Below are 24,943 nucleotides of genomic sequence, written 5' to 3'. Positions count from 1 at the left end.
GATCTCCTGAGTGTGCGCTGGGCACTCCCGTCAAAGCGTAGCATGAGAGTGAAATCAGAAGGGGTAAGCAAAGCCCTATCCTGCAGTGTAGGCAGCTTCCTTTCACAGGTGGGAAATAGAAGCCTCTTAACCTCTGCCAGTAGGTGGCAGACGCAAGAACAGAAAATCTCCTGGCACAGGTCCTAGCTTATAGCGGGCCTTGAGTATCTGCCGAATGAGTGAATGAGGAGGAGTCCAGAGTCAGTGTTAGGCTAGTGCCACTGGGTGTTCTGGGCTCTTTGGGGTCAGCCCCATCCCACGGAACTCCGGGTCCTCCAGTCCCCTTCCCCTACTGATCCCTCAAACATGGCTAGAAGGAGAAGACTAGACAGTCTATGTAAAGAGCAGGATTTTATTCACAACTTCAACAGGGAAGCAAGACATACAGCAGGGACATCATTTGCATCTGCATTGGTGATATTCCTGGCAACTCAACCAGAAATCACAGTAATGGGGTTACATATATTTGAGCCCATGATTTACATCCTGATGGGACCACCAGGGTCCCATTCAGAGCCTTCTCTGTGGTGCACAGCCTAAGCCATGCTGTGGAGTCTTCCTGATTCGTGGCATCACTTCTCCAGCGTTTGCACCAGCAGCCTCCTGTACTGAAGGGGAACATACAGAGTAATTGACCTGGGCAGAGGGGGCAAATGTTAGGGGCATCCTGCCATTCCTAAATCTAGGCATCCATGGAGGTAGGCGGAGGTAGGCTCTTGGAAGGGTCAGGGAAGTGGTTTTCTGAGCTTAAGAACCTCAACCTCAGAGTTCCCGTTGTGGCACAGTGGTTAACGAATCCGACTAGGAACCATGAGGTCGAGGGTTCTATCAATGGCCTCGTTCAGTGAGTTAAGGATCCAGCATTGCTGTGAGCTGTGGTGTAGGTTGAAGATGCAACTTGGATCCCGAGTTGCTGCTGTGGCTCTGGCGTAGGCCGGTGGCTACAGCTCCAATTAGACCCCTAGCCTGGGAACCTCCATATGCCATGGGAGCGGCCCTAGAAAAGGGAAAAAGACAAACAAACAAACAAACAAACAAAAAACCCTCAACCTCACAAGTGGTCATGATTGTCAAAGATCATATAAGACAGGTCCAAGTACCATGCCTGCCCCTGGGCCAGTCTGTGTTTTGACTCCCCTGCTCCGGCTCTGCCCCGGACCTTGCTGCTGAAGTCTCATCCCCGAGGGATAGATATTGCTTCCTCTGAGATTCTCCAGTTAGACTTCATGTTTCAGGCCTTCAAAACCAGTGGTCCCAGAGGGAACATCATCTTCCTTCAGACTTGGCCAGTCCAAGCTCCTGGCCCTTACATCTGAGGTCTCCAGGAGCTGGTGGTTCTGGTCATCAGGAAGGTTAAGGTGGTTGACCGGGGCTGGGGATGGACCTTCTCTAGGGAATGCCCCTCCTTTCTTTCAAAATGTACATACTGTATGCTAGGCACACAGTAGGGAACACAAAGTTAAGTCGGTCACAGGTGCTGCCAGGGAGCTCACAGACTGGTAATATCTCCTGCTTACTAAAGCGCTTTCTATGTCTTAGGCATCATGCTGAGCATGCGACATAAATGGTCTCATTTAAAGGGATATGGGCACTGTTGTTCCCATTTTATGGATGAGGATGATGAGGTTTTGAAAGGCTAAATATTTCTAAGGTTAGACAGCTACTAAGTAGCTAGATTACGAGCCTGCATGCTTTCACCAGAGCCCACATTCTACCACACCACAGGCTTCTTCACACGGCAAACGGATGGGGAGAGAACCAGGAGTAGAGAATAGAGGAACTTGGATGGATACTAAGGCTGGCTTGGCTCCAACTTTGGGGCCTTGAGCCCCACAGGTCAGTGGTTTACAACCAAGGGTGATTTTTGCCTCCCTTCCCTGTCCCTTCACCAGAAAACCTCTGGCAATGTCTGGAGGCATTTTTCTTTTCTTTTTTTCTTTTTAAGACCACACCCATGGTACGTTGAGGTTCCCAGGCTAAGGGTCGAATTGGAGCTACAGCTGCCAGCCTACACCACAGCTACAGCAACACCAGATCTGAGTTGCATCTGCGACCTACACCACAGCTCATGGCAATGCTGGATCCTTAACCCACTGAGCGAGGCCAGGAATCAAACCCACAGCCTCATGATTCCTAGTCAGATTCTTGTCTGCTGCGCCACAACGGGAACTCCCCTGGAGGCATTTTTCATTGTCATAATTGGGGAGGGAGAAAGAGGATACTCTAATGCATAGAGACCAAGGATGCTGCTGAACCTCCTGCAAGGCACAGGACAACCCCTGCAACAAAGAACTGTCCAGCCCAGAAGGTCAAGAGTGCTAGGGTTGAGTGACCTGCCATTGGTCACTGAGGCAGATGAGAGACTGGGAAGGTCTAGACTCTATCTTGGCTGCTGTCTAATTCTCTTCATCCCTTCTCTGGGCCTCAGGGTCCATACAAGCACATACAGGGCACAGAAAGATAGACAGGTGGGGTGAGGCAAGTCTGCGTAGATTGTGGGGGAGGTGCGGATCCTGCTGCAAAGAAGCTGGATATTCCCAGGCTGTGACTTTAGACTGGGCAATGGGTGAGGAAACATCTTCCCCTACTTTTTGTTCCGTGGGGTTTGCTGGGAAGGTCAGCTTCCTTTCTTGAGAATCCTCTCCCTTTGAGCTCTGGATCACAAGGAGAGCCTGGGATCCCTGACTTTCCTGGGCCTATCACACCCAGGCTGGGCACTCAAACCCTAAGCCCAATGCTGGATATGAGTGGCTGAGCCTCTCCTGGGCCTGAGGTGGGGTGGGGCGCGCGCGCGGGGGGTGGGGTGGGGGTGGGGTGGCTGGCTCACCAGGGTGTGAGATGCTGGGCCACTGAGGCTCAAGCCCAGAGCTTTCTTTTGCAGGAGGATCCTGAGCAGATCATGACTCAGCTGCAGTCTCTGGTCCCTCAGAGAGATGTGGTGCGTTGTCCCCAGTAGGGATGGATTGGGGGGCTCCAGACTCTTCTTGCCCATGAAGTGACCTAGAAAGGAGGTACCGAGACACAAGGAAGTCACAGAACAAGGATCCTTCTGCAGTGGGAAAGTTCCCCATCTCTCCCACCTTTCAGTTCTCATGGCAGAAAGATACACAACCTTCCTGCTCCACAATACCAAGAAGCCAGAGACCCTGGGTGGTGGCAACAGGTGGAGGGGGTGTGGAGGAGATGGCACAGCTGGAAGGAGGGTGGAATGGCCCAGGGCCGGAAGAAACTCTGCCAATCGTGCTGCCTGCATAGAAGAGGGACAGGGAGACGGCAGAAGTGGAGAACAAGAGGGGTCTGGGAGGTGAAGATGCAGAGGGGACACACCAGAGGCTAGAGGATTCAGTAGAAACTTGTCTAAGAGAAGGGGTTCAGGCTGGCAGGCAGATCTAGGATCCAGCCCTAGCTCTGCTTTAAACTGGATGAGTGAGTGATCTTAGCCAAGTCACTGACCTGTCTGAGTCTCAAGTTCCCCACTTGTTAGACTAGATGAGTTCCAGGGTCCCCATTAGCCTGGGCACTAGTGTCCCTAGCTGAGGAGAGGCCAGAGATTAAATGGGGTCAGGGCAGGATGGGATGGGCTTGCCTGGTCCCCAAAGACTTACCGGTGGCCCAGAGATTGCCTCGCGGGTGCACTCGGATCTTGCCGGGTAGGCTGCGAGGCTCCGGGAGATCCCAGCTGAGCGGGGCGGCGCCGGCAGCGAGCAGAGTGAAGAACAGGAGGCCTCCCAGCAGCCGAGCGCCCCTAGCCCGCAGGGTCATGGCTGGGCCCCGGCCGCACCTCTGCTCAGGTGCACTTGGCCGCAGCTCCAGTGCTTGGTGCGCGCCTTCCCTCCTTTTAAACCCGCGCTCCTGGAGGCGGAGCCTGCTCCGAAGGAACCCGCCCCTGGAGCGCCGGATGCCGCCCCTTCCCCGCCCTCCCCGAAACCCTTGGGCAGGGGTGCAGGTCTGGGGTCCCTCCACGGCCCGCCGGTCCGCACCGCTGCCCCCATGTGGGCACTGCTGCATCGGGCGTTCCGACCCAAGCCCACCACCTTAAGCTGAGGAGCTGGCCCCGCCCTTCCTCGCCACTCCCAGTGGTTCTTGGCTTTTCAGTAAAATGGTTACTTTCTCTCTCTCAGGGTAGAAATAGGGGCAAGGACACCTCCTCCCATGTAACAGGCGTTACGGTGCCCAGCAAAGTGCCAGGCACCGAAGGAGCTCCATAAAATGCCTGTCAGCTTTCCCCCCCGGGGAATCTGACCGTGTTCACCCGGTCTCTGCTCTCTCACAGCCAGCACTCACCAGGTCTCTGCAAATCACAGCAGGTGCTCGGGATGCGCATGCAGAATGATGGATGGCGGGGCTCCTCCCGACCCAAGCCCTGCTCGGGGGAACCCGGCCCATCAGTTGGCCAGGAGGCAGATTTCTGGGTCAGGGGAGTGAAGAGCACTAAGCCAGGAGTCCGTATACAAAAATCTGTGACCTCTTTGACCCTCACCTTCTTCAACTGTAAAATGGGAATAGCCACACTGTCCTATTTTTTAATAAATTGACATTTTGTAGCCCAATTATTTTGTGGCAGGAAGCAACAGACCTATAGGACTCTCTAACATTCAGCACCCTCCTCCTCCCAGGGAGCTCTCCAGACTTGTCTTGGAAAGAACTTTTAGGTCAGTGGCAACACTTAATGAATAGGAGAAGATGCACTTGATGTTCCAGAATAATGCACTTGCTTTTGCTTGAATGGTTACTAAACACCAAAGTTCAGGGCACTATGCTAGGCATGGAGGAGGGGAGACAAGAGTTTACCATCCCATTGGAGAGACAGTACAAAAGGAGTGAATGATGGAGGAAGGATACGGACCAACTCCTGGGCTCTCGACTCTTCTCAGAAACACTTTGGTGTGGCAGGGACAGAACCTACTCCCCAGTCTGGCTCGATAATGCTATTACTATTATTACTCTTGCATATCCAGCTCAACAAGGCCTGCTAGCTCTATGGATCACCATCTTAAAAGGGGAAGCGTGTTGGAGAAGCTGGTTGTCATGTTGAGCTCCCAGAAGCTCAGGACAAGCACACTTCATTTCCAACCCAGGCTTTTTTCCCAATCTCCTTCTTCTCATCTCCCACCTTGGCATTTACACCTCTCTGTATTCTTGTCACTGCTTAGCCATGGTGTACAGATATAGCTCTTATCACCTTCTCTTTTCGACCTCCTCCCTCTCCTGCATCAAGCACACACCCATCCTATCTTCTTGCATCCTCTGTCACAGAAATTAGGAGATGGGATTGAGTGCTGCCTCACTTAAACGCCTGAAGGAACCTTATTTGGTAGGTTTATCTCTCCTCATTTTATAGCTGGAAACAGGCTCAGAGGTTGAGTCACTTGTCCAGACGTCACAGTGAAATCAGACTTCAGGTCTGTTCAGACCACTCTATCAGGCCTCCCATGTCACCAGGGACAGATGCTGCTTCCCCTAAGCCACACCCACTCCCGATTTACCACCCCATTTCAATGTCAAGTTGGTTTAGATTTCTCAAGGGGGAGAGGGAGCAGGCACTGATTGAGGAGTTCCACCTCTCCTCTGCAGATGACCCTGGGACCTTGGGTTCAGCTCTGACAGGTTCATTTATACTTAAGCAAGTCTTCTCTGACACAGCCTGGGTTCACAGCTCCAACCACAGCAGTGGAAATGACCCCAGATACCCCAGCGATCATTTTATCTGTCAGCCTAGCACAGGAAAAAAGGAGCCTCCAAGGACCCTGGAGAAAAAAGCAGGGCAGCAGCTCCACAGCCAGTTAGAAATCACTGTCCCAGGAATGTGAAGCATTAGGCACAGCACAGAGGGCAGTGCACCCAAGATTACACTTCCAAGTTGGAACCCCCAGGGAGTGCTGGGCTCTGAGTTTAGAATGAGGACCTCAACTGCAGACTGCCTGTTCCCCAAGTCCACTTTCCCACTGGGAAGACAGACAGTGAATCATATGGAGGTGCACAGGGGAGCTCCTCAGAGCTCACTCTTGACCCTTTGAGGCCTCCTTAACATTCAAGGACATTTAGAGAAAAAGTAGAGGAGATTCAAAGGACAACCCAAAAGATGATTAAGGGGTGAAAGATACATGGCAAATCCTGTTACAACCAACATCAACAAGACATTTAAAAGGCATTTTTTTTTTTGCCTTTTCTAGGACCTCTTCCAAGGCATATGGAGGTTCCCAGGCTAGGGGTCTAATTGGAGCCATAGCCACTGGCCTATGCCAGAGCCACAGCAACGTGGGATCTGAGCCATGTCTGCTACACCATAGCTCACGGCAACATCAGATCCTCAACCCACTGAGCAAGGCCAGGGATCGAACCCGCAACCTCATGGTTCCTAGTCAGATTCATTTAACCACTGCTCCATGACGGGAACTCCCACCATGTTTTTTTTGGTTGTTGTTATCTTTTGTCTTTTTAGGGCTGCACCTGCAGCATATGGAGGTTCCCAGGCTAGGGGTCAAATCGGAGCTGTAGCTGCGAGCCTACACCACAGCCACAGAAATGCTGGATCCTTAACCCACTGAGTGAGGCCAGAGATCGAACCTGCATCCTCATGGATGCTAGTCAGATTTGTTTCCGCTGAGCCACGATGGTAACTCCAACGGCACCATGTTTTCAGTCAAAGACTACTTGAAATAAAAGACATATATATTATTATTTGCCATAGTTCATTAAACTGGGATTACAAATAACACCTTTTCACAACTCAATCTTCTCTGTTATTGTTTTCCAAAAGCACTTTCATGCATACTCCTTTAATCACCAACACACTATTCTGATGCAGTAAAGACTGGTCTTAAGCCCATGTAATAGATGAATTGACTCAAGTAAAAGCAAGTTAGCTGCAGAGAAACTAAACAAATGGAGAAAACCAGAGTATGGACTTCAAACACATGAAAGGGACAGAGAACAAAGGAGAAAGCAAAAAAAGTAAACTTAAATTAGACATAAATGAGCCTGAGGAAAAGGCAGGATGACAAACACAGAGCTGCCCAGAATAGGATGGTGTAAAATCACTCTTCAAGCAAAGCTCTGGGCACAGACCTCCATCTGTGTGGGCTGCAGAAAGAAAAACATCCTGGGCTAGCTCAGGTCCTGTTCTTTAGTTTCAGAATGGGGAAGGGGCTGTAGACTCAGAAGAGCAGAATCTCTAAGAGAAGAAAAAAGGAGTATCAGGGATATTTGACACAATTTCCCAAAGTCAGAGGGAACACACAGGAATTAGCTAGAATATCAGAACATTGGCCACTGATAAGGAACCATTTCAGAAACTGAAAAGGCCAAAATAAAAAAAAATTTTTTTTAAGGCAACATTGGAAAAAAGAGAAGATACACCTAATGAGAAAGTGAAGATGAGCCCAATAGTGGCAGAGCAAGCCGAGCAGCTGCCACTCAGCTAAATGGCTCAGATGCTCGGGGAAGTTAGGAAAACCTAATGAAGGCCCAGGCCTAGGACTCATAAGATTATTTGGGTGTAACAGTCATGTATTTCAGGGGTCATTTCAGGTGCTGAAATAAATACTCTTTAAATTCCAAAGCGGTTAAGATGCTTGAAATCTGCCCAAGAATCTCACTATTTCTAGGGAGATTTACAAATCTGAGGAAATCCAGGGAAGAACCTAGGACTTCTAGAGAAGAATCCCCAAAGGCCTTGCAATTGTGGGGGTGATTCTAAATAAAAGAGTCTCAGATTTTATAAAGGTAGAAGAACTGGGTTTTGACACCCAGCATTGCAACAGAGACTTCAAGTTCTGGCTCTGCCAGCCACAGGCCAGAAGATCCTGGGCAAATCTCTTAGCTTCCGGTTTCTCTCTTTTGTAAAATGGATTCTGAGAACTAAAGGAGAAAAAATAAAAATCTGTTATAAAGTCAAAAGCACTTAGCAGAGCACATGGAAAATTCTAAGTATATAATATTGTTATCTGGATCCTGGGAAAAAGCAAAGCCTATTTTAAACCTGAAGCCCATTACAAGGAAAAAACGTTCTCTGGATAGCAGCTAAGGCTGTAGTGTTGACACAATAGTCAACAAAATGCCTTGGCAAAATGCCTATTACATCGTGACTTGTTGATAAACTAAAATGCTAGCATAATCTACCCCAACTTTTGACCAATTCCAAGAAATGTATTCTATACAGTATTCTCTCTTTTCTTGCTTAAGTAAATTGTCAGGCTGACACCCTGATCAAAGCTTCATACTAGTTGATTTACTTGCCAAACTTAAGTCCTGAGTACCAATTATTTTAACTAGATTGATTCCATGAATTTAAGCTGGGATCCAGCTTACCAATCTAAATAAACCAGCCAATTAAAGTAAGAGTTCTACAGAAATGATTCTTGATTGAGAGTAGGTGGCATTCCAGAAACTCCTTAGATTAGTAGAATGAGAATCTATAATTTGAAAGTCATCTTTAATATAATCATATAACTATAAATGAGATAAATGATTATTGTCTTTACAATACAAACTTAAGAAAAAAGAAAGATAAAATATTCTTGGCTGGTTCAAGGATAAGAAGTTGGATATAATAGACCTGAAGAGAGGTTTATCAGAATGGAGAGGAGGTATGAATTTTTTTTTTGTCTTTTTGCCATTTCTTGGGCCGCTCCCACGGCATATGGAGTTTCCCAGGCTAGGGGTCTAATCGGAGCTGTAGCCACCAGCGTACGCCAGAGCCACAGCAACACAGGATCCGAGCCACATCTGCAACCTACACCACAGCTCACGGCAATGCCGGATTGTCAACCCACTGAGCAAGGGGAGGGATCAAACCCGCAACCTCATGGTTCCTAGTTGGATTCGTTAACCACTGCACCACAACGGAAACTCGAGGTATGAAATTTTTGTTTCTTAAAAAAGACTGTGAGTTTTTAAAGATGAAGGAACACAATTCTACAGGAAAACTAATTGAAGGCTCCTGGCTGCTTAGATGGGTGGCTGATCTTTTGAGAGGTGGCTCTCTGAAGAAGTACCAAACTATATCTATACTAAAGGAACATTCTCTGAAATAGCCCAATGAAAATCATTAGGTTAATTAAATAGGGATTACTGTATAACATTACACAGAGCCCTTGCAGTGAGGTGCCTGAAGAGAAATTTCTCTTTTTGGCCACGTCCATAGCACACGGAAATTCCCAGGCCAGGGATCGAACCCATGCCACAGCAGTGACCCAAGCCATAGAAGTGACAATACCAGATCCTTAACCACTAGGCCACCAGGGAACTCCAAAATTGCTTGATCTTCAGGTATCATTACAAGCTTTTAAAAATTTCCATTTTACACCCATTATATGAAGCATAGAAATGATTATTTTCCTCTTTACATCAGCCCCTAAGGAGTTAAGAACCAACACTACGGATTTCCTCTAGCAGATAGTAGAATCTTTTGACGTGCCTTTTTTTTTTTTTTTTTGTCTTTTTAGGGCCACACCCATGGCATATGGAAGTTTCCAGGCTAGGGGTCCAATCAGAGCTGCCAGCCTACACCACAGCCACAGCAATGCCAGATCTGAGCTGTGTCTGTGACCTACACCACAGCTCACAACAAGGCCAGATTGTTAATGCACTGGGCAAGGACAGGGATTGGACCCATGTTCCTCTGGATACCAGTTGGGTTCTTAACCCCTGAGCCGCAAAGGGAACTCCTTTTGATATGTCTTGTAGGTACTAACCTCACTTCTGATTTTATCCTTTTCTTCTCCCACACTTATTTCAACCCCAGATTCTTCAATTGTTTTATGTCTTATCACATAGGACTGGATTTATCTTCATGAGCCACTCCAAATCCTTTTTGGAACAAAGCTGGGTATAAATAAATCTAAAATGTACAAAGCACTGTGATAGGGACTAGGGGATATACAAAGATGAATTAAGAGGCTGGCCTTATCTTAATGCCTTCAAGGAGCCAGGAGGCAAGCAGAACACACATGACCACTCTGAGGGCGATAAGCAAAGTCCTGAGAAGGCAGCACCGAGAAGGAAGCACTATATACTTGAGAGCTTAGTTGGGAATAAAAAATGTTTTTCTTTTGAGCTCCCTGTGGATCTCTAACACTTATGATCCTATGTGGAAAGATTTGTTTACACGTTGTCCCTGCTAAGGCAGTGAGTTCCTGGCAGAGGAGGGACCTTGCCTCACTCATCTTTGGGTCCCCAGGGCCTAGCCCAAAATCTGGCACAGAGTGGATGCTCAATAAATGTCTCCTGAATGAGAAAGCTTTTAGCAAATACAGAAATGAGCAGGTACTCTAGGCAGAGTGACCAGCATAAACAAAGACTGGACATCTGTAGAGTGGGACCAAGGTCAGGGGTAAATGAATATGGGATCTGGGAGTTCCCGTCATGGCGCAGTGGTTAATGAATCCGACTAGGAACCATGAGGTTGCAGGTTCGATCCCTGGCCTTGCTCAGTGGGTTAAGGATCCGGCATTGCCGTGAGCTGTGGTGTAAGTTGCAGACACGGCTTGGATCCCGCGTTGCTGTGGCTCTGGCGTAGGCCAGCGGCTACAGCTCTGATTCAACCCCTAGCCTGGGAACCTCCACATGCTGCAAGAGCGGCCCAAGAAAAGGCAAAAAGCAAAAAAAGAACATGGGGTCTGCTGAGAGCTAAGGCTGGAAAAATCCTGAGGGCCTAGAATGTGATGCGACTTGGAAGGCAATGTCCTTGCTATTTTTTGATAATCCCTGCATATTCTAGTCTTAACACTTCCTGGTTACACAGAATTCTTTCACCACAATTTTGTGTGAAGGGTCATATTTGTTGTTTTATTTCTAAAACCTCTCTGGTATTACTTACGGTTTTAGCAAGGGAGAATAGTGACAAAGATATACCTGGCTAGAAAACAGCCTAAATAGGTCTTCCCATCCGAGGAGGAAGGTGAACAACCCATTTGGCCAGCTGGAATTTCTCAAGTTCAACAGAGTGATAAACATCATAAGAGGAGTGACCCTTGTGGCTCAGCGGCGATGAGCATGACTAGTATCCATGAGGAGGCAGGTTTGATCCCTGGCCCCACTCAGTGGGTTAAAGGACTGGGCATTGCCATGAGCTATGGTTTAGGTCACAGACACAGCTCGGATCCTGGCTGTGGCGTAGGCTGGCAGCTGCAGCTCTGATTCGACCCCTACCCTCGGAACGTCCATACGCCACAGGCGCAGCCCTTAAAAAAAAAAGTCTTAAGAAAGGTGACCTCACAATTTGGGATAACTCCCACACCTGAGAGGGTTATGAGGACTTGCTAACACACTTATGCAAATGACCAAGAAATGTACTCAAGGATAACAGAGCCTTTATTTCAAGCCTAGGCTTTTTAAGAAGCCTAAGACTCCCTAAGTGACAAATGCCAATACTTTTCCCATTGAGAAACAGAATATGGGAAGAGACCAAGGATACACACACAAAAGAAGAAAACAAGATTAACATCAAAAATTCTAGAAAGGGAACATGCTGTTTTAAGTGGAACCATAGGGAGATAAAGTTTTTAGATTCAAATCTGGCAAGACCCAGATATAATGTACTTAATAACAGGCAAGAACAAATCACTTTAATGATTCATATGCTCTGCCCCAGAATAACAGCACAACAATTATGCTACTACCCTAGTTACTACCTCTCGTTCCAATGTACGATTACACTGAACTTTTAGTATATGCTGCTAGAAGCTACTGGAAAAACAGAGTACAGTGTCTATAGAAACGGGGCTCCTGCACTGGAGGAACTTACAATCTGATGGAGAAACTGGAGTCCAATCCACAAACATACACAAATAGCATAAGGCTGTACACCCTGAGTGACAGAGGAAGAAGCAAGTGAGACTCAGACAAGCAGAGAGCATGAGATACTATAAGTGAAAACAGAGTATATAGCTCCAGGCTGCTTCATGTTAGCTGAATTCAAAGTTGGAACTTCACACATAGGTAATATGTAGGGCAAATACAATTTATGACCCAAAAGGAGACTTTTATTTAAAAATAAAAGGGGTACTAAAATGAACAGGCGGAAATGATCTAAAATAGGCAGAGATTAGAGTTCCCGTTGTGGCTCCCGACTAGTAGCCATGAGGTTGTGGGTTCCATCCCTGGCCTTGCTCAGTAAGTTGGGGATCAGGTGTTGCCATGAGCTGTGGTGTAGGTGGCAGATGTGGCTTGGATCTGGCGTGGCTGTGGCTCTGGTATAGGCTGGCAGCTGCAGCTTTGATACCACCCATAGCCTGGGAACCTCCATGTGCTGCAGGTGCTAAAAAGCAAAATAAAATAAAATAGGCAGAGACTGGCCCATTACAGGGGAAACTGGGACATAAAGTCTCCCAAGCAACAGGGGGTCCCTGAGTATGTTTCTGGATTCAGGGGACGGCAATGAAAATGGAATGACAGGGTAGTTGTTGGCTTTTAAGTGACTAAATAGGGTGAGGAAATGAAAAACTAGGTGAATACTCATTCAAAGAAAAGTTGAAATTTGGAGGGGAAGTTTGCAGGGATTGCTATGAGCTGAAGCTTAAAGATAGGACAATTAAATGGAAGTGACCAGTGGGAACAGCGAGACTTGGGGCTAGAACTAAGGACAGGCCATTTGGAAATAACTTGCAGATACTAACGAGTGTGGATGAGTAACACCCAAAAGATAATTCCATTATCATGTTCTCACCTCAAGTTTTATCAATTTGCATCCTCTTAGATTCTCTTCACTCACCAGGTTGAGCCCCTCCTAGCTTCCCACCTGCCCTGCCAAATCTCAAAGAGCTTATAATTCCATTAAAATACCAAATTAAACATCTCTGGCATTTCTTACATTTCCAAAGAGCTGTTAAAATACATTATATTTACTAATAAAACCTTCTAGTTTCAAGTTATAGCACTAAAGCAGACAGTATAAACACTAGGAACATAGTATCTGTTTCCACAAATAATCTTGTTATTTTTGGCTACTACAGTGAGTCAAATATTTTTAAATGATCTGACTACTTTTCAGAGAGTTTAGCTGTTCTTTCAAACTAGAGCATCTAGCAAAGGAAGAAAAACAGCCATTTCAACAAAACTGGGTGTGAAAATACGCAAGGGAGGAAAATAATGTTTTCCTTTCAATAAGTGTATATATAAGGAGGAGAAATCTGGAGAGCTTAGGATACAAGTATCAGGATGTTTACATTCAGGCAGGGTCGGATCACAAAGAACTTTGGGGAGCTCCTGTTGTGGCTCATTGGAAAAGAATCCGACTAGGAACCATGAGGTTGTGGGTTCAATCCCTGGCCTTGCTCAGTGGGTTAAGGATCCAGCGTTACCATGAGCTGTGGTGTAGGTCACAGACGCGGCTTGGATCCTGTGTTGTTGTGGCTGTGGTGTAGGTGGGCAGCTGTGGCTCCAATTCAACCCCTAGCCTGGGAACCTCCATATGCCTTGGGTATGGCGCTAAAAAGCGAAGCAAAAAAAAAAAGCCAAAAAAACCCAAAGAACTTTGGGATCCCAACCTTTGCCAGCAGAACACACTACTTCTTCTCCAGCATAGTCTCAGAAAGGTTGGTACCAAATTAGCCAGGGCACCAATTAGGCTGCACAATTAACCCTGTCCTCTGCAGGTTATTAGGAAGAAAAAAATGGAGTAAGTAGCAATTTTCTGCCTCTCCACATGGGCGGGGTGGTGGCGGGGGGGGGGGGGGGAGGGGGGGACAGGAGGCATTCGACACTGTCCGAGGCTCATGAGAAAATACAAGTACTATATAAGCCTCAAAGACAGATTCAAAGGACTACCTGTCAGTAGTAATTTGCCAAGTTTCATGCTCTGTTGATATCATTAAGAGCCCATATCCAAAGTTGAAAGGTGAAAGCCTAGATAACGGATTTAGGATGGCCTATTCTCTATAGGGGAGGACTTCAGAAGATTAACTGTCCCTATTCTTATTCCACTGGCACTACAGTATGGACTGATTTCCACCTCAGCTGAACAAATAACAGAAACGGCTCATTTAGCCCAACCCAGAAAACTTGCTTATTCTGAGATTTCATAATAATACAAAAAGAGAACAGAAAGGATTAAGAGTCTTTTGTGCTTAAAATACACTGACTTACCCCATGCACTCCTTATTTCCTTAACTGTCTCAATATTAAAAGAAGGAAAACACGGCGGGGCTTTGTCTTTACTACTTTCAACCTTGCCCTCTCTACGTTTGCACTGGAGAAGAGCAAAGCCACGCACAGGTTCTGGCAAATTAGAGTCTCAAGAACACAAGCAGCAGGTCTGTCCTTCAGCACCTTCCTCCTGCCTCCCCCAGATGCTGAAACTCACTGCCACGGTGGAGAAGGGGCTGAGGATGTCTCAAGTGTAGACAAGGTTAGGAGTCTTCAGCAAGGTGAGATTTGCTGAAGCTCTCAGCAACTAGCTGGGTTTATACACATCTGAGTCATAGCCTAGTGAAGAATCAATTTTTATAACTAAGAGATTTCTTATGGACATCAATAGCTACTTTTTGTTTGTTTGTTTGTCTGTTTTTTGGCCTTTTAGGGCCACACCTGTGGCATATGGAAGTTCCCAGGCTAGGGGTTGAATTGGAGCCACAGCTGCTGGCCTACACCTTAGCCACAGCATCGCAGGATCCAAGCTACATCTTCAAACTACAACCCAGCTCATGGCAGTGCTGGTTCCTTAACCCACTGAGTGAGGCCGGGATTGAACCTGCATCCTCGTGGTTCCTAGTCGGGTTCATTAACCACTGAACCCCAAAGGGAACTCCTCAATGGCTACTTTTACTTCACAAAAACAAAATCAGAAACAAAAACCAGTTGTTTGTATTAGGACAACCTTCTTGGCTGAAGAACTGTTCACGTCAAAGCCTTTATCTCCCCAAGGGGCGCTAAGAACCAGCACAGGAAAGCAAATTTCAGCTTTCCCGACAAACACAAGTCAGGGATAAGGGGTTCGATATGCAAAGTCTTTTATTTAAAATTTTGAAAAGTTAAGACTATGACCACCTCAGTATATGCCACTCCCATTATAAGGAGGAATGACAGTTGCAGACTCATGCAGAGCTGCCTTTTCATTTACAGAACTCTGTTAGGCACTTTGAAGTGAAGCTTGGCTTCAAAATACAAACACTGGGGCTTTGGCTCAACCTTTTAATATAAAAAATTCACTGATGTACAAAAATGTGAAAGTGTGACAATGACAACATATGAAATTCTGTGATTGAGAGTCCCCTTGAGTGCACGCCTGGTGCACACGCACCCGCCCGCACGTACTCTGGCGTGGAAACATAAACTAATGCAAACCAGTGCTACCGAGAAGCGCCAACATGTGTGTTCTCCATTCCACCAGCTGCAGATCAATTATCTACTCCAAACATTCAGGAACAACAAGTACAGCATCCTCCAGGAACAGCAAGGCAGACTTCTTACTCACGATGGACCAGCACAAATAAACCCAGCAAAAAGAGCACTGCATACTAGAAAACAAACACAGGACGGAAAGTCAGAGAAGCTTTTGTTTTTTTTTTAATTGTTATTTTTTGGCTTTTTGGCTTTCTAGGGCTGCACCCGTGGCATATGGAAGTTTCCCAGGCTAGAGGTCTAATCGGAGCTACAGCTGCCGGCCTACACCACAGCCACAGCCAAGCCAGATCCGAGCCGAGTCTGCGACCTACACTACAGCTCACAGCAATGCTAGATCTTTAACCCACTGAGCAAGGCCAGAGATCGAACCCACAACCTCATGGTTCCTACTCGGATATGTTTCCGCTGTGCCACGACAGGAACTCCAGAGAAGCTTTTAAAAGTGCACGAATCCTTGAAGTTAATTAACAAACTGGCCTTTGTGACCATGATAAATCAACACACTATCCAACTGGTCTTCCATCTTTTAACTATAATCCATTTAATAGTTTCCAAAATTAATAAAACATAAAGTACAAGATCTTACCTTAAATTTAGGATAGTCATTCATGAGGATCGTCACAATCCCAATATAAGGAACAAATCTAAACAAATAAACAAAAAACCTCATCATCACAGAACTTTCTAAGTAGCTGCTATCATTTACCAACATTCTCACTATCTTTCATAGAATACTAATTTTCAGCTCACAAAGTCCATTGGCATATATGGTCCTATTAGACCCTTTCAACAGCCCACGTGACAGGGAAGTTAGGGATATCTCCATTTTACAGATGAGGAAACAGCTGCTCATGCCTGAGATACATGGCTTTTGTGTGGTTGAACCGGTACCAGATCCAAGGTCACCTACCTCCAGTTAGTGACCCTAATGCGACATGTTAATTCAGTGCTAGGGGCTGGGTTTGTTGTTATAACCTTCGGAAAGCTGTCAATCTAGCTGGGGAGACAAGGCAAACACAGTCAGAACATTACCAAATACTTGATGTTAAGTGTCCAAAAAGGTGAATGTAACAGCTCTATTAACAGCACTTAAGATTTCACCACCCTCTCATTTTTTAACCACCGGTAATCTGGTTTTGGCTCTCTCAATTTTGAAGCTTCTTCTAGAATAGTTTAAATCACTCTATGCAGAAGACCATTCTCAGTGCCTTTCTTCCTTTTCACTTCTGCAGCATTTGACTCTGAGGACCGCAAACTCGCCCTTGAAATCTTTCTCCCTGGCTTCTATAACCCACCACAAGCCTCTTTCTCACCTCTTGGCTGCTACACCTTTGTTTTTTCTTGTTTTCCTCTTGTCCTTAAAGTTTGTTGCCTCAAACTAGATAAAACCACTTGTTAAATAATCTTATAGCATTGCTACTTCCTTTGCAGTCTTCACTACAAGTTTAATTACGTCATTCGTTGCCTAACCAGCTGGATAGTGTCTCTCCCCTACTAGCTCTAAACCCTACAAGGGCAGACAAGGCCAATGCCAATCTGTCCCCCACTGTATCTTCAAGGCTGAACACAACACCTGGCACACAGTAGGTATCCAGGAAATACTGCCTGATTCAGTTAGAATGTCCAGGCCTCTTCTTTTCTCTTTCCCTTGGGGATCTCATTTTCTTCTAGGACTTCCACTGACCCCTCAAAGCAAAAAGACTCTTCAACATCATAAGAATTCAGGGGAGAGAGAAATGTAGGAAGAAACAGGAGTCAGCAACGTACAACTCTCTTCTTCTTCTGCTACTGAACTCCATGCAGTAAGTACTGGGTGATACTGTCCTAGAGCCCGTCCAGGGAAGGGAGGTTGGACTGAAGCAGAGACTGACCTTTGCATACTTTAAAATATCCCAGGAACTTTTAATCAGGGTACCCACGACCTCTGCACATACCAAAGCTGCACATCAGAAATTACCTCCTACATCACCCTCCACCATGGAAGCCTTAGGCAATCTGAAAAAACAGAGATTTTGTCTTTGGTCCATTTTCCTTCCTTTCCCTTCCTGTCTCCTGTCCTCACCCCCATCTGGTCCCTCTCCCTTCTGGCAACATTACCCAGACCTCTCTCTCTCGCCACCGCCAAACTTCCATTCCCAGAGGTTGATGTTCCTTAAAACCCACACCTCCATTGTGAGAATCACCCGGACAGCTTGTTAAAAATGCAGATTGCTCTATCTTCCCAGATCTACTGAATCAGAGCACCTCTGGAAGACTGGGCCCAAATGATGCTGCTGCATGCTAAAGTGCAAAAAGCACCGTTCTAGCAAGTAAGATGTGGGGAACTGGCATGTGGTGACAAATAACATCCCTTCTTAAGGCCCATGGTTTAGTTTCAACCCCCGGGACCTTGTCCTGTGAGGTAAAAAGTTAACAGTCACTACAGAAAGGCTTGGCAAAGCTGTAGGAGAGCAGATGAAGGTTTTCTATATATTTATTGTTATTTTCTTATACCTAATGATTTTTTTTTTCATTACAGCTGGTTTACAGTGTTCTGTCAATTTTCTGCTGTGCAGCATGGTGACAGTGTTCTATATTTTTAATACACATTTTTTTTCTTTCTAATGCAATAACTCTATACCTCTATTTCTTCTGTCTCATTTATAACATCTTCATAAAAAGCAATAGTTTCAGTCTTTCAGAAGGAAAATCATCTAAATTAGGAACATAAAGGCAAATGCCTTACAGCAAAATGCAGGTTAAAATCTCCAAAAGCATCTGTGACTTCTACTAAAACAATACCAGGCTGGAATTCCCTAGTGGCCTAGCACTTAAGGGTCCAGTGTTATCACTGCTGTGGCTTTTGAACTTCTGTATGCCACGGGCGCAGCCAAACACAGACAAACAAAAAAGTATCAGGCTGCTAATTCTGGCCTGATGATCAGTCAGAAACATTCTCATGGGTAGAGACTTTTGCATTACTTTCAAGCAATGATAAGTATGCTCAAAGAAGCACAATGATCACAGAGTCCGCTTACGGGTGATCCATGGAAACATTTTTCCCCCTAATGTGGTTTTTCCTTGCTCACCATAAGTGAAATAGAAGCAACCTGATCTTCAGGAGTAGTATAAGCAAAATAGAAGGTTGTCAGAATGTGACAGGCTGTCCAAAGTCAAAAAAAGACTTAATTCTCTGTACCATTGCTTCCCACCAGGGACAGAGACAGTCAAGAGTGACCAATCCAGTGCATAATGCCGCTACCATCAGTCATCTTACTTTCACATCCGTTGCACTTCTTCCTACTCTGCTCAGATCAACTCGGCCAAAGCAGAGTTAATAATAACCAGAGGTTTAACGTAAGTAAAACAAATGCCATTCACAAAGCCAACTGCAACACCAGCCGTTAACCACCAAGTTAACATCTAGAAGGCAGAGTATGGGTAAATAAGTGTCCCTGAGAGTTCCTGGGGTCAGAAGTGTTGCTAAGGAAGGAGACTCAGAAGGAAGAACTATCTGCTGATGTTCTGGGTAAAAATCATTTTGCCTAATGTCTGGGAAGTTTAGATGCTAGTAGATGACTTAAAAAGAACTGTTGTTTCTATCCCAGAATGACCTGTTTCAAGTTCAGTCAAAAGTACATTTTAAAAGCTTCCTCCATTAAAAACTGAGTTTTGTTGGACAGAGAGCTCAATTACTCGGCACCTTCTTTTATTTTTATTCCTCTTTTCATTGTCAATTTTTCTCTTCTCTTCTGCCAGACTTTCATCCTTTTCTCCTATTGCTTTCTACTCTTTGTCTAACAGGTTCTCATATTTTTCAACTACCTGAATTTAGAGAGTCATCCCTATTCTTAGTTGGTTCAGTATTACTTTCATTTTCTGAAACTATTTTATTACATGCTACCAACATGAATGAAGCTTAAAGACACTATGCTAGGTGAAAGAAGCCAGACATAAAAGACCATGTATTTGTAAGGTTCTGTTTATATTATAATATGTCCAGAACAAGCAAGCCATAGAGACAACAAACAGATTAGTGGCTGCCAGGAGCTACAGGGAGAAGGGGATGGGGAGTGACTGCAGATGAGTACCGCGTTTTCTTTTTGGGGTGTGGCAATGTTCTGGAATTAAATAGTGGTGATGGTTTTACAACCTTGTAAATACAATAAAACCCACTGTACTGAACATTTTATCAATTTTATATCCCAATATATGTGGGTTATATCTCAATAGAAAAACTTTAAACTTCTTTTTGTTTAGGGTCTTAGGCTTCAGTGTAAAATTTTTTCATGTGCAGCTGTTTGAAAACATTTTTTTTTAAATTCATAAAGACATTTGTACCACAGCCACAGACAGGTCTGAAGAAAAGCTCTATTCTCAAAGTTTGAGTACAGTCTAACTCTGAAATAGAGTTTAGCATTTTATAAACACAATTTCCACAAAAGGAGGTTATGTGCCCCATTATATGTCAAGGTGAGTGGTGATATAATCAATGGAAAGTAAATTTGCACAGCTAAGAGTCTCTGCTCCTGCAGTTCATGTCCCAGATGTTCATGAAAAGTTACTTAATTCAGAGAGAACTGGGTATAACACTTTTTTTTTTTTTTTTAAAGTAAAAGCCAGAAAAAGGCTTACACTTTCAATGTTGGGATTTAGAAATTACACTGTATAGTGTTTGGGATTTTTCAAAAATTCTTCAGAAAGACACATTACTTGAGTAAAAAGAAAGCCTGCTTCCTCCACCCTTTCATAGGATGATGCACTTTTAACCCAAATGGGGGGTCAGAGTGAGCAGAGAGAACTGCATTAAACACCTGTGAATCAAGATGCAGACAAAGGGACACTCTGTCATCCCAGCAGGAGTATAAATAAAACTGTTTGGCAAAATTTGTCAAAAGCCTTAAAATATGTTTATGTTTCACCAGGTTATTCTACTTTTTTTTTTGTCTTTTTTTGCTATTTCTTTGGGCCACTCCCACGGCATATGGAGGTTCCTGGGCTAGGGGTCAAATGGGAGCTGTAGCCACCGGCCTATGCCAGAGCCACAGCAACGCGGGATCCGAGCTGCGTCTGCAACCTACACCACAGCTCATGGCAACGCCGGATCGTTAACCCACTGAGCAAGGGCAGGGACCGAACCTGCAACCTCATGGTTCCTAGTTGGATTCGTTAACCACTGCGCCACGACGGGAACTCCAGGTTATTCTACTTCTAAGAACTTACTGGGAAGAAATGATTGGGGAGTTCCTGTTGTGGCTCAGTGGAAATGAATCTGACTAGGCTCCATGAGGATGCAGGTTCAATCCCTGGTCTTGCTTAGTGGGTTAAGGATCTGGCGTTGCCATGAGCTGTGGTGTAGGCCAGCAGCTACAGCTCTGATTCGACCCTTGGCCTGGGAACCTCCATAGGCTGCAAGAGCGGCCCTAAAAAGACAAAAAAAAAAAAAAAAAGAAATGATTGATTGGACAGAGGCACTGAGGTATATGTAACAGAGATGCTCATTATAACACTGACCCCAACAACAAAAGAAAACAAAGGCATCCAACAATAGGAGATCAGCTAAATAAAAATATGGTCCTTCCACACAGTGGAATGGCATATAACTTTGAAAATGATGATATGGAAATCTTTTGATTTGTATATACTAATAACTTTGGGGGATAAAAAAGAGGTTATAGCAGTGTGACCATTTCTCTCTCCATACACAAAATGTGCTTATGTAGGTATACAAAAAGCAAAAAAAAAAAGATTAAATATTTATGGGGGGGAGGAGAAAAGTAACTTTGCTTTTTGATGATTGTTATTTCCTCGTGTTTCTACAAGAATCTGTACATGTGCAATTAAAGGAAAAACAAAAAGACTCAAAGAGGCTGATATTAGCAGCACCTTGGGAACTGAGGGAAATGGGGACTGTGACTCTGCAGAAGTACTGATGATCTACTTTGAATTCTAAAAGTTTAGCTCCATCATGGGAAATCAGGCTCCCTTGAACGTAAGGCATCCTTAAAAAAACCACCTCTACAGAAGACAAAATATACTGGTGCCTTTTCGGATCTGGTGTCTCTGGCCCCAAACTGAACATCTCTTATGCTATAACCGAGGCAGCTTTCACCTAATAACACAGTTCCTCAATCCCACTGTTTGCTGGTAGAATCACTGAATCCAGTGTCTGTTCTAGGTCAGAAGGAACAGATGTTCTGACAGTGGTTAAGAGTGTCATATGGCATCTCAATGGTGAGAACAAGCAGCTACCTAGCTCAAAATGTTATACCAGTGATTCTGGTGTGATGGTTACTGGTTTCTGGAGTCAGCCGGCCACTTACTATCATCGATCAGTGGGACCTTAGAGAACCTAACATGTTTGTGTTTCCTCATCTGTAGAGTGGAAATAGCAGGGTTCTTCTGAGGTTAAAATGAGGTAAAACTTGTAAAGAAAGCATACAGAATGAGTCTCTGGCAGAAGGTAAGCCCTAATAAATGTGAGTTATTGTTAATACTATTAATAACATGAAAGTAGTAATAATCCCATACTTCCTCATACCAATAACTTACAATTCCTGTCCTCCACTCATCTGTTCTCCTCATAAAATCTGAAATAAACAGGCTTAATATAACTTTTAAATTTCACTTGACCTCAATAATTGCAAAATTAGGAATACAAAAAGTATGGAATAAATTATCACGATAAAATTAATTGATGTGAATACTTGCCGACTCAGTAAATACTTAAGAAATTTAAGTTTCAAGAAGCAGGATGAACACTGCTCTGGATCCCCAGAGCCTAGCACACAATAGACATTAAAGAACATTTCTTTGTTTCTTTTTTTTTTTTTGTCTTTATACGGCTGCACCTGCGGCATATGGAGGTTCCCAGGCTAGGGGTCCAACCGGAGCTGTAGCCACCAGCCTACACCACAGCCACAGCACCGCCAGATCTGAGCCACATCTGGGACCTACACCACAGCTCATGGCAATGGCGGATCCTTAACCCACTGAGCGAGGCCAGGGATTGAACCCACATCCTCATCCCACTGAGCCACAATGGGAACTCCAAAGAACATTTCTTAAATGAATTAAACAAACAAATGAATTGTTTAAATCGTCACTCTATTCATCCTCATCACTAATATTCTATTCTATAGCAACCCATAAGCTCCCCTCTGGAGCAGCAAACCTGAAGTTTCAAATGCATTCGAAGAAGCATATGTTTTCAAAGGACACAAGGTGATTTGGCAGAACCAGGACTAAACCATTATAGTCACTTGTGTATGCTCAGACAATAGATTGAGAGCCAAGGTTTCAAGGGATATGCAAAGCTTGGTAAATGCCCCCCTCTATACTTACCCCCTAGCTCTGCCCACGACATCTTTTTTCTCTAGCCAGTGTTGTCCTTGTTTATAGAGACCTCTGTCATCCACTGCATTATTATCTCCTTTGGTCAAAAACTTGATATGTCCATTTTGCCTTAAAAGAGGAAAGGAAACCCAAGTCATCAAATACCTTCATGCCACTTGAAAGCACAAGATTTGCTCTTGTTAACCGAAAATTCCTGTGGAAACCGTGGCGTTTTATCATCATTCCCAATATCCAAATAATTATTTATTTAGCTAAAAGGATGTTCATAGCTGAACTGTTTATAATAGCAAGAAACTGGAAACAAGCTCAGTCTAACAGGAGTTGAAATCTATGCAAGCATTAAGGAGGATGATATAGAACATTTAACGATATTAAAGATCATACAAATTTTATAAAGTGAAAAAATATTACAAAACAGCATGTAGAATATAATCTCATTTTTATATTAAAATAAACACAAACCATCAATTTTCTAGAAATAATAATAATTAAAAAAAAGGAACACATTAAACTACCCTAGAGGATATAATCTGCAAAATGAAGACTATGGGAAACTACTGAATGGCCCAGTTTCTTCAATCAATAAGGAACAAAGAAAAATAAGGAACAAAGAAAATTAGAGAAGGAATTTATAGGTTAAATAAGAGATTATAAAGCCATATTAACCAACTGAAACTGTGGACGTTCTTTGAATCTGGATTCGAACAAAATTTTTTAAAAAGTTATAAGTTCATTGGTTATGCTTTATAGATATTTATTGAAATATTTACATATGATATCACACGATATCTAGGATTTGATTCAAAATAACACAGGCAGGAGAATGGGAAGAGGTGGTAGGGTAGGTGGGGCAGAATTGGCTACAGACTAATAATTATTGGGACTGGGTGACTAGTACATACATGGAAGTTCATTATACTGTTTTGTCTGCTTTTGTACAAGCTAGAAATTCTTCACATTAAAAAAAAAGTAAAAACGAACAATATTAAACAAGGTCTAAAATGACAAGCCAAGGTGTAAACAGCAACTATCTATGGCTTTTCTTTAAGCTTCTAATTTTTTTCTCCAATAAACATACATTATTTTTACATGTCAGTGTTTATAGAAACATCATCTTACTGGAGCAGGTAATGATTAGTTTAATTCTACTAAAGAACCATGAGGCTTCTAGTAATCTTAAAATTTAATTGATACAAGGACTTCCTATTATGGTGCAGCAGATACGAATCCGACTAAGAACCATGAGGTTGCAAGTTTAATCCCTGGCCTCGCTCAGTGGGTTAAGGATCTGACGTTGCCATGAGCTGTGGTGTAGGTCGCAGATGTGGCTTGGATCCTTTGTGCTGTGGCTGTGGTGCAGGCCGGCGGCTACAGCTCTGATTAGACCCCTAGCCTGGGAACCTCCATATGCTGCGGGTGAGGCCCTAAAAAAAAAAATTTGAAAGCAAAGTATATCTTACAGTTGATAAAGGCTATGTTAAAATAGCTGCAACTCCTACTGACTAATATCTACTTAGATTCTAAGCCAGAAACTGGCTCACTAGACACTAAATCATCTAAAACTAAATTGGGAGATAAAACTAAATTGGGAGGTGTTGCGAACACCCAAAACAGTCAAGTGCAAACAGTCTCATTAAAAATGAGATTCCAATTAGAAAAAAAATGCAAATATACAGAGAAAAATAATCTGTAGTTGACAACTCGGTAAGTGAAAGAATGTCTGAAAAATCCCAGAGGGTAAAAGAGGACAGGTGCCAAGAGCAAAAGTCAGGAGCAGTAAGAAGGAAAAGTCAGTTCAACCAGGAAATAACAGCAGCCCCATAGAGGCAGAAAAGCAAAACCAAATATGGGGAAAGGAAAAATGGGAAATGGGAACTTCTCAGGAGAGGAAAGGGATGCTACAAGAGACCTGGACTAGGAGTTCCCATCGTGGTACAGCAGAAATGAATCCAACTAGGAATCATGAGGTTGCAGGTTCGATCCCTGGCCTTGCTCAGTGGGTTCAGGATCCGGTGTTGCTGGGAGCCATGGTATAGGTCACAGATGAAGCTTGGATTTGGCATTGTTGTGGCTGTGGTGTAGGCCGGCAGCTGTAGCTCCAATTAGATCCCTAGCCTGGGAACCTCCATATGCTGCAAGTGTGGCCCTAAAAAGCAAAAAAAAAAAAAGGGGGGGGGGGGGGACGGACCCAGGCTATTTCCAAAGACTTGATTTGCCAACAAAACAA

At 44.3% G+C, this 24,943-nt stretch overlaps 2 protein-coding genes across 3 annotated transcripts in view; both read right to left on the bottom strand.

Annotated features, from left to right (window-relative positions):
- Positions 1-371: 371 nt before the first annotated feature.
- On the bottom strand, positions 372-6,209 carry NMB (neuromedin B). 2 transcript variants are annotated; one of them, XM_047797150.1, is made up of 3 exons: positions 3,645-6,209; positions 2,867-3,039; positions 372-642 (listed from the first exon to the last, which is right to left on the bottom strand). In XM_047797150.1, the coding sequence occupies exons 1-3, from the start codon at positions 4,045-4,047 to the stop codon at positions 550-552; spliced, it is 669 nt and encodes a 222-aa protein (XP_047653106.1). In that variant the 5' UTR covers positions 4,048-6,209; the 3' UTR covers positions 372-549. The 2 variants fall into 2 exon arrangements, with proteins under 2 accessions (XP_047653106.1, XP_047653107.1); XM_047797151.1 differs by having other exon boundaries at positions 372-647; positions 3,645-6,203.
- An 8,761-nt stretch (positions 6,210-14,970) lies between these two features.
- Positions 14,971-24,943, bottom strand: part of SEC11A (SEC11 homolog A, signal peptidase complex subunit) — a 46,552-nt gene continuing 36,579 nt past the window's right edge. The window contains exons 4-6 of the mRNA XM_047795926.1: positions 22,705-22,824; positions 15,968-16,025; positions 14,971-15,494 (exon numbers count right to left, since the gene is read on the bottom strand). Of these exons, the coding sequence (XP_047651882.1) occupies positions 15,444-15,494; positions 15,968-16,025; positions 22,705-22,824 (229 nt within the window). The 3' untranslated portion in view covers positions 14,971-15,443. The remainder of the gene's footprint in view (positions 15,495-15,967; positions 16,026-22,704; positions 22,825-24,943) is intronic.

The sequence above is a fragment of the Phacochoerus africanus genome, chromosome 9 (genome assembly GCF_016906955.1).
Source record: "Phacochoerus africanus isolate WHEZ1 chromosome 9, ROS_Pafr_v1, whole genome shotgun sequence".
In the NCBI taxonomy this organism is placed as follows: Eukaryota; Metazoa; Chordata; class Mammalia; order Artiodactyla; family Suidae; genus Phacochoerus; species Phacochoerus africanus.
This window is presented reverse-complemented; position numbering and strand designations above follow the sequence as displayed.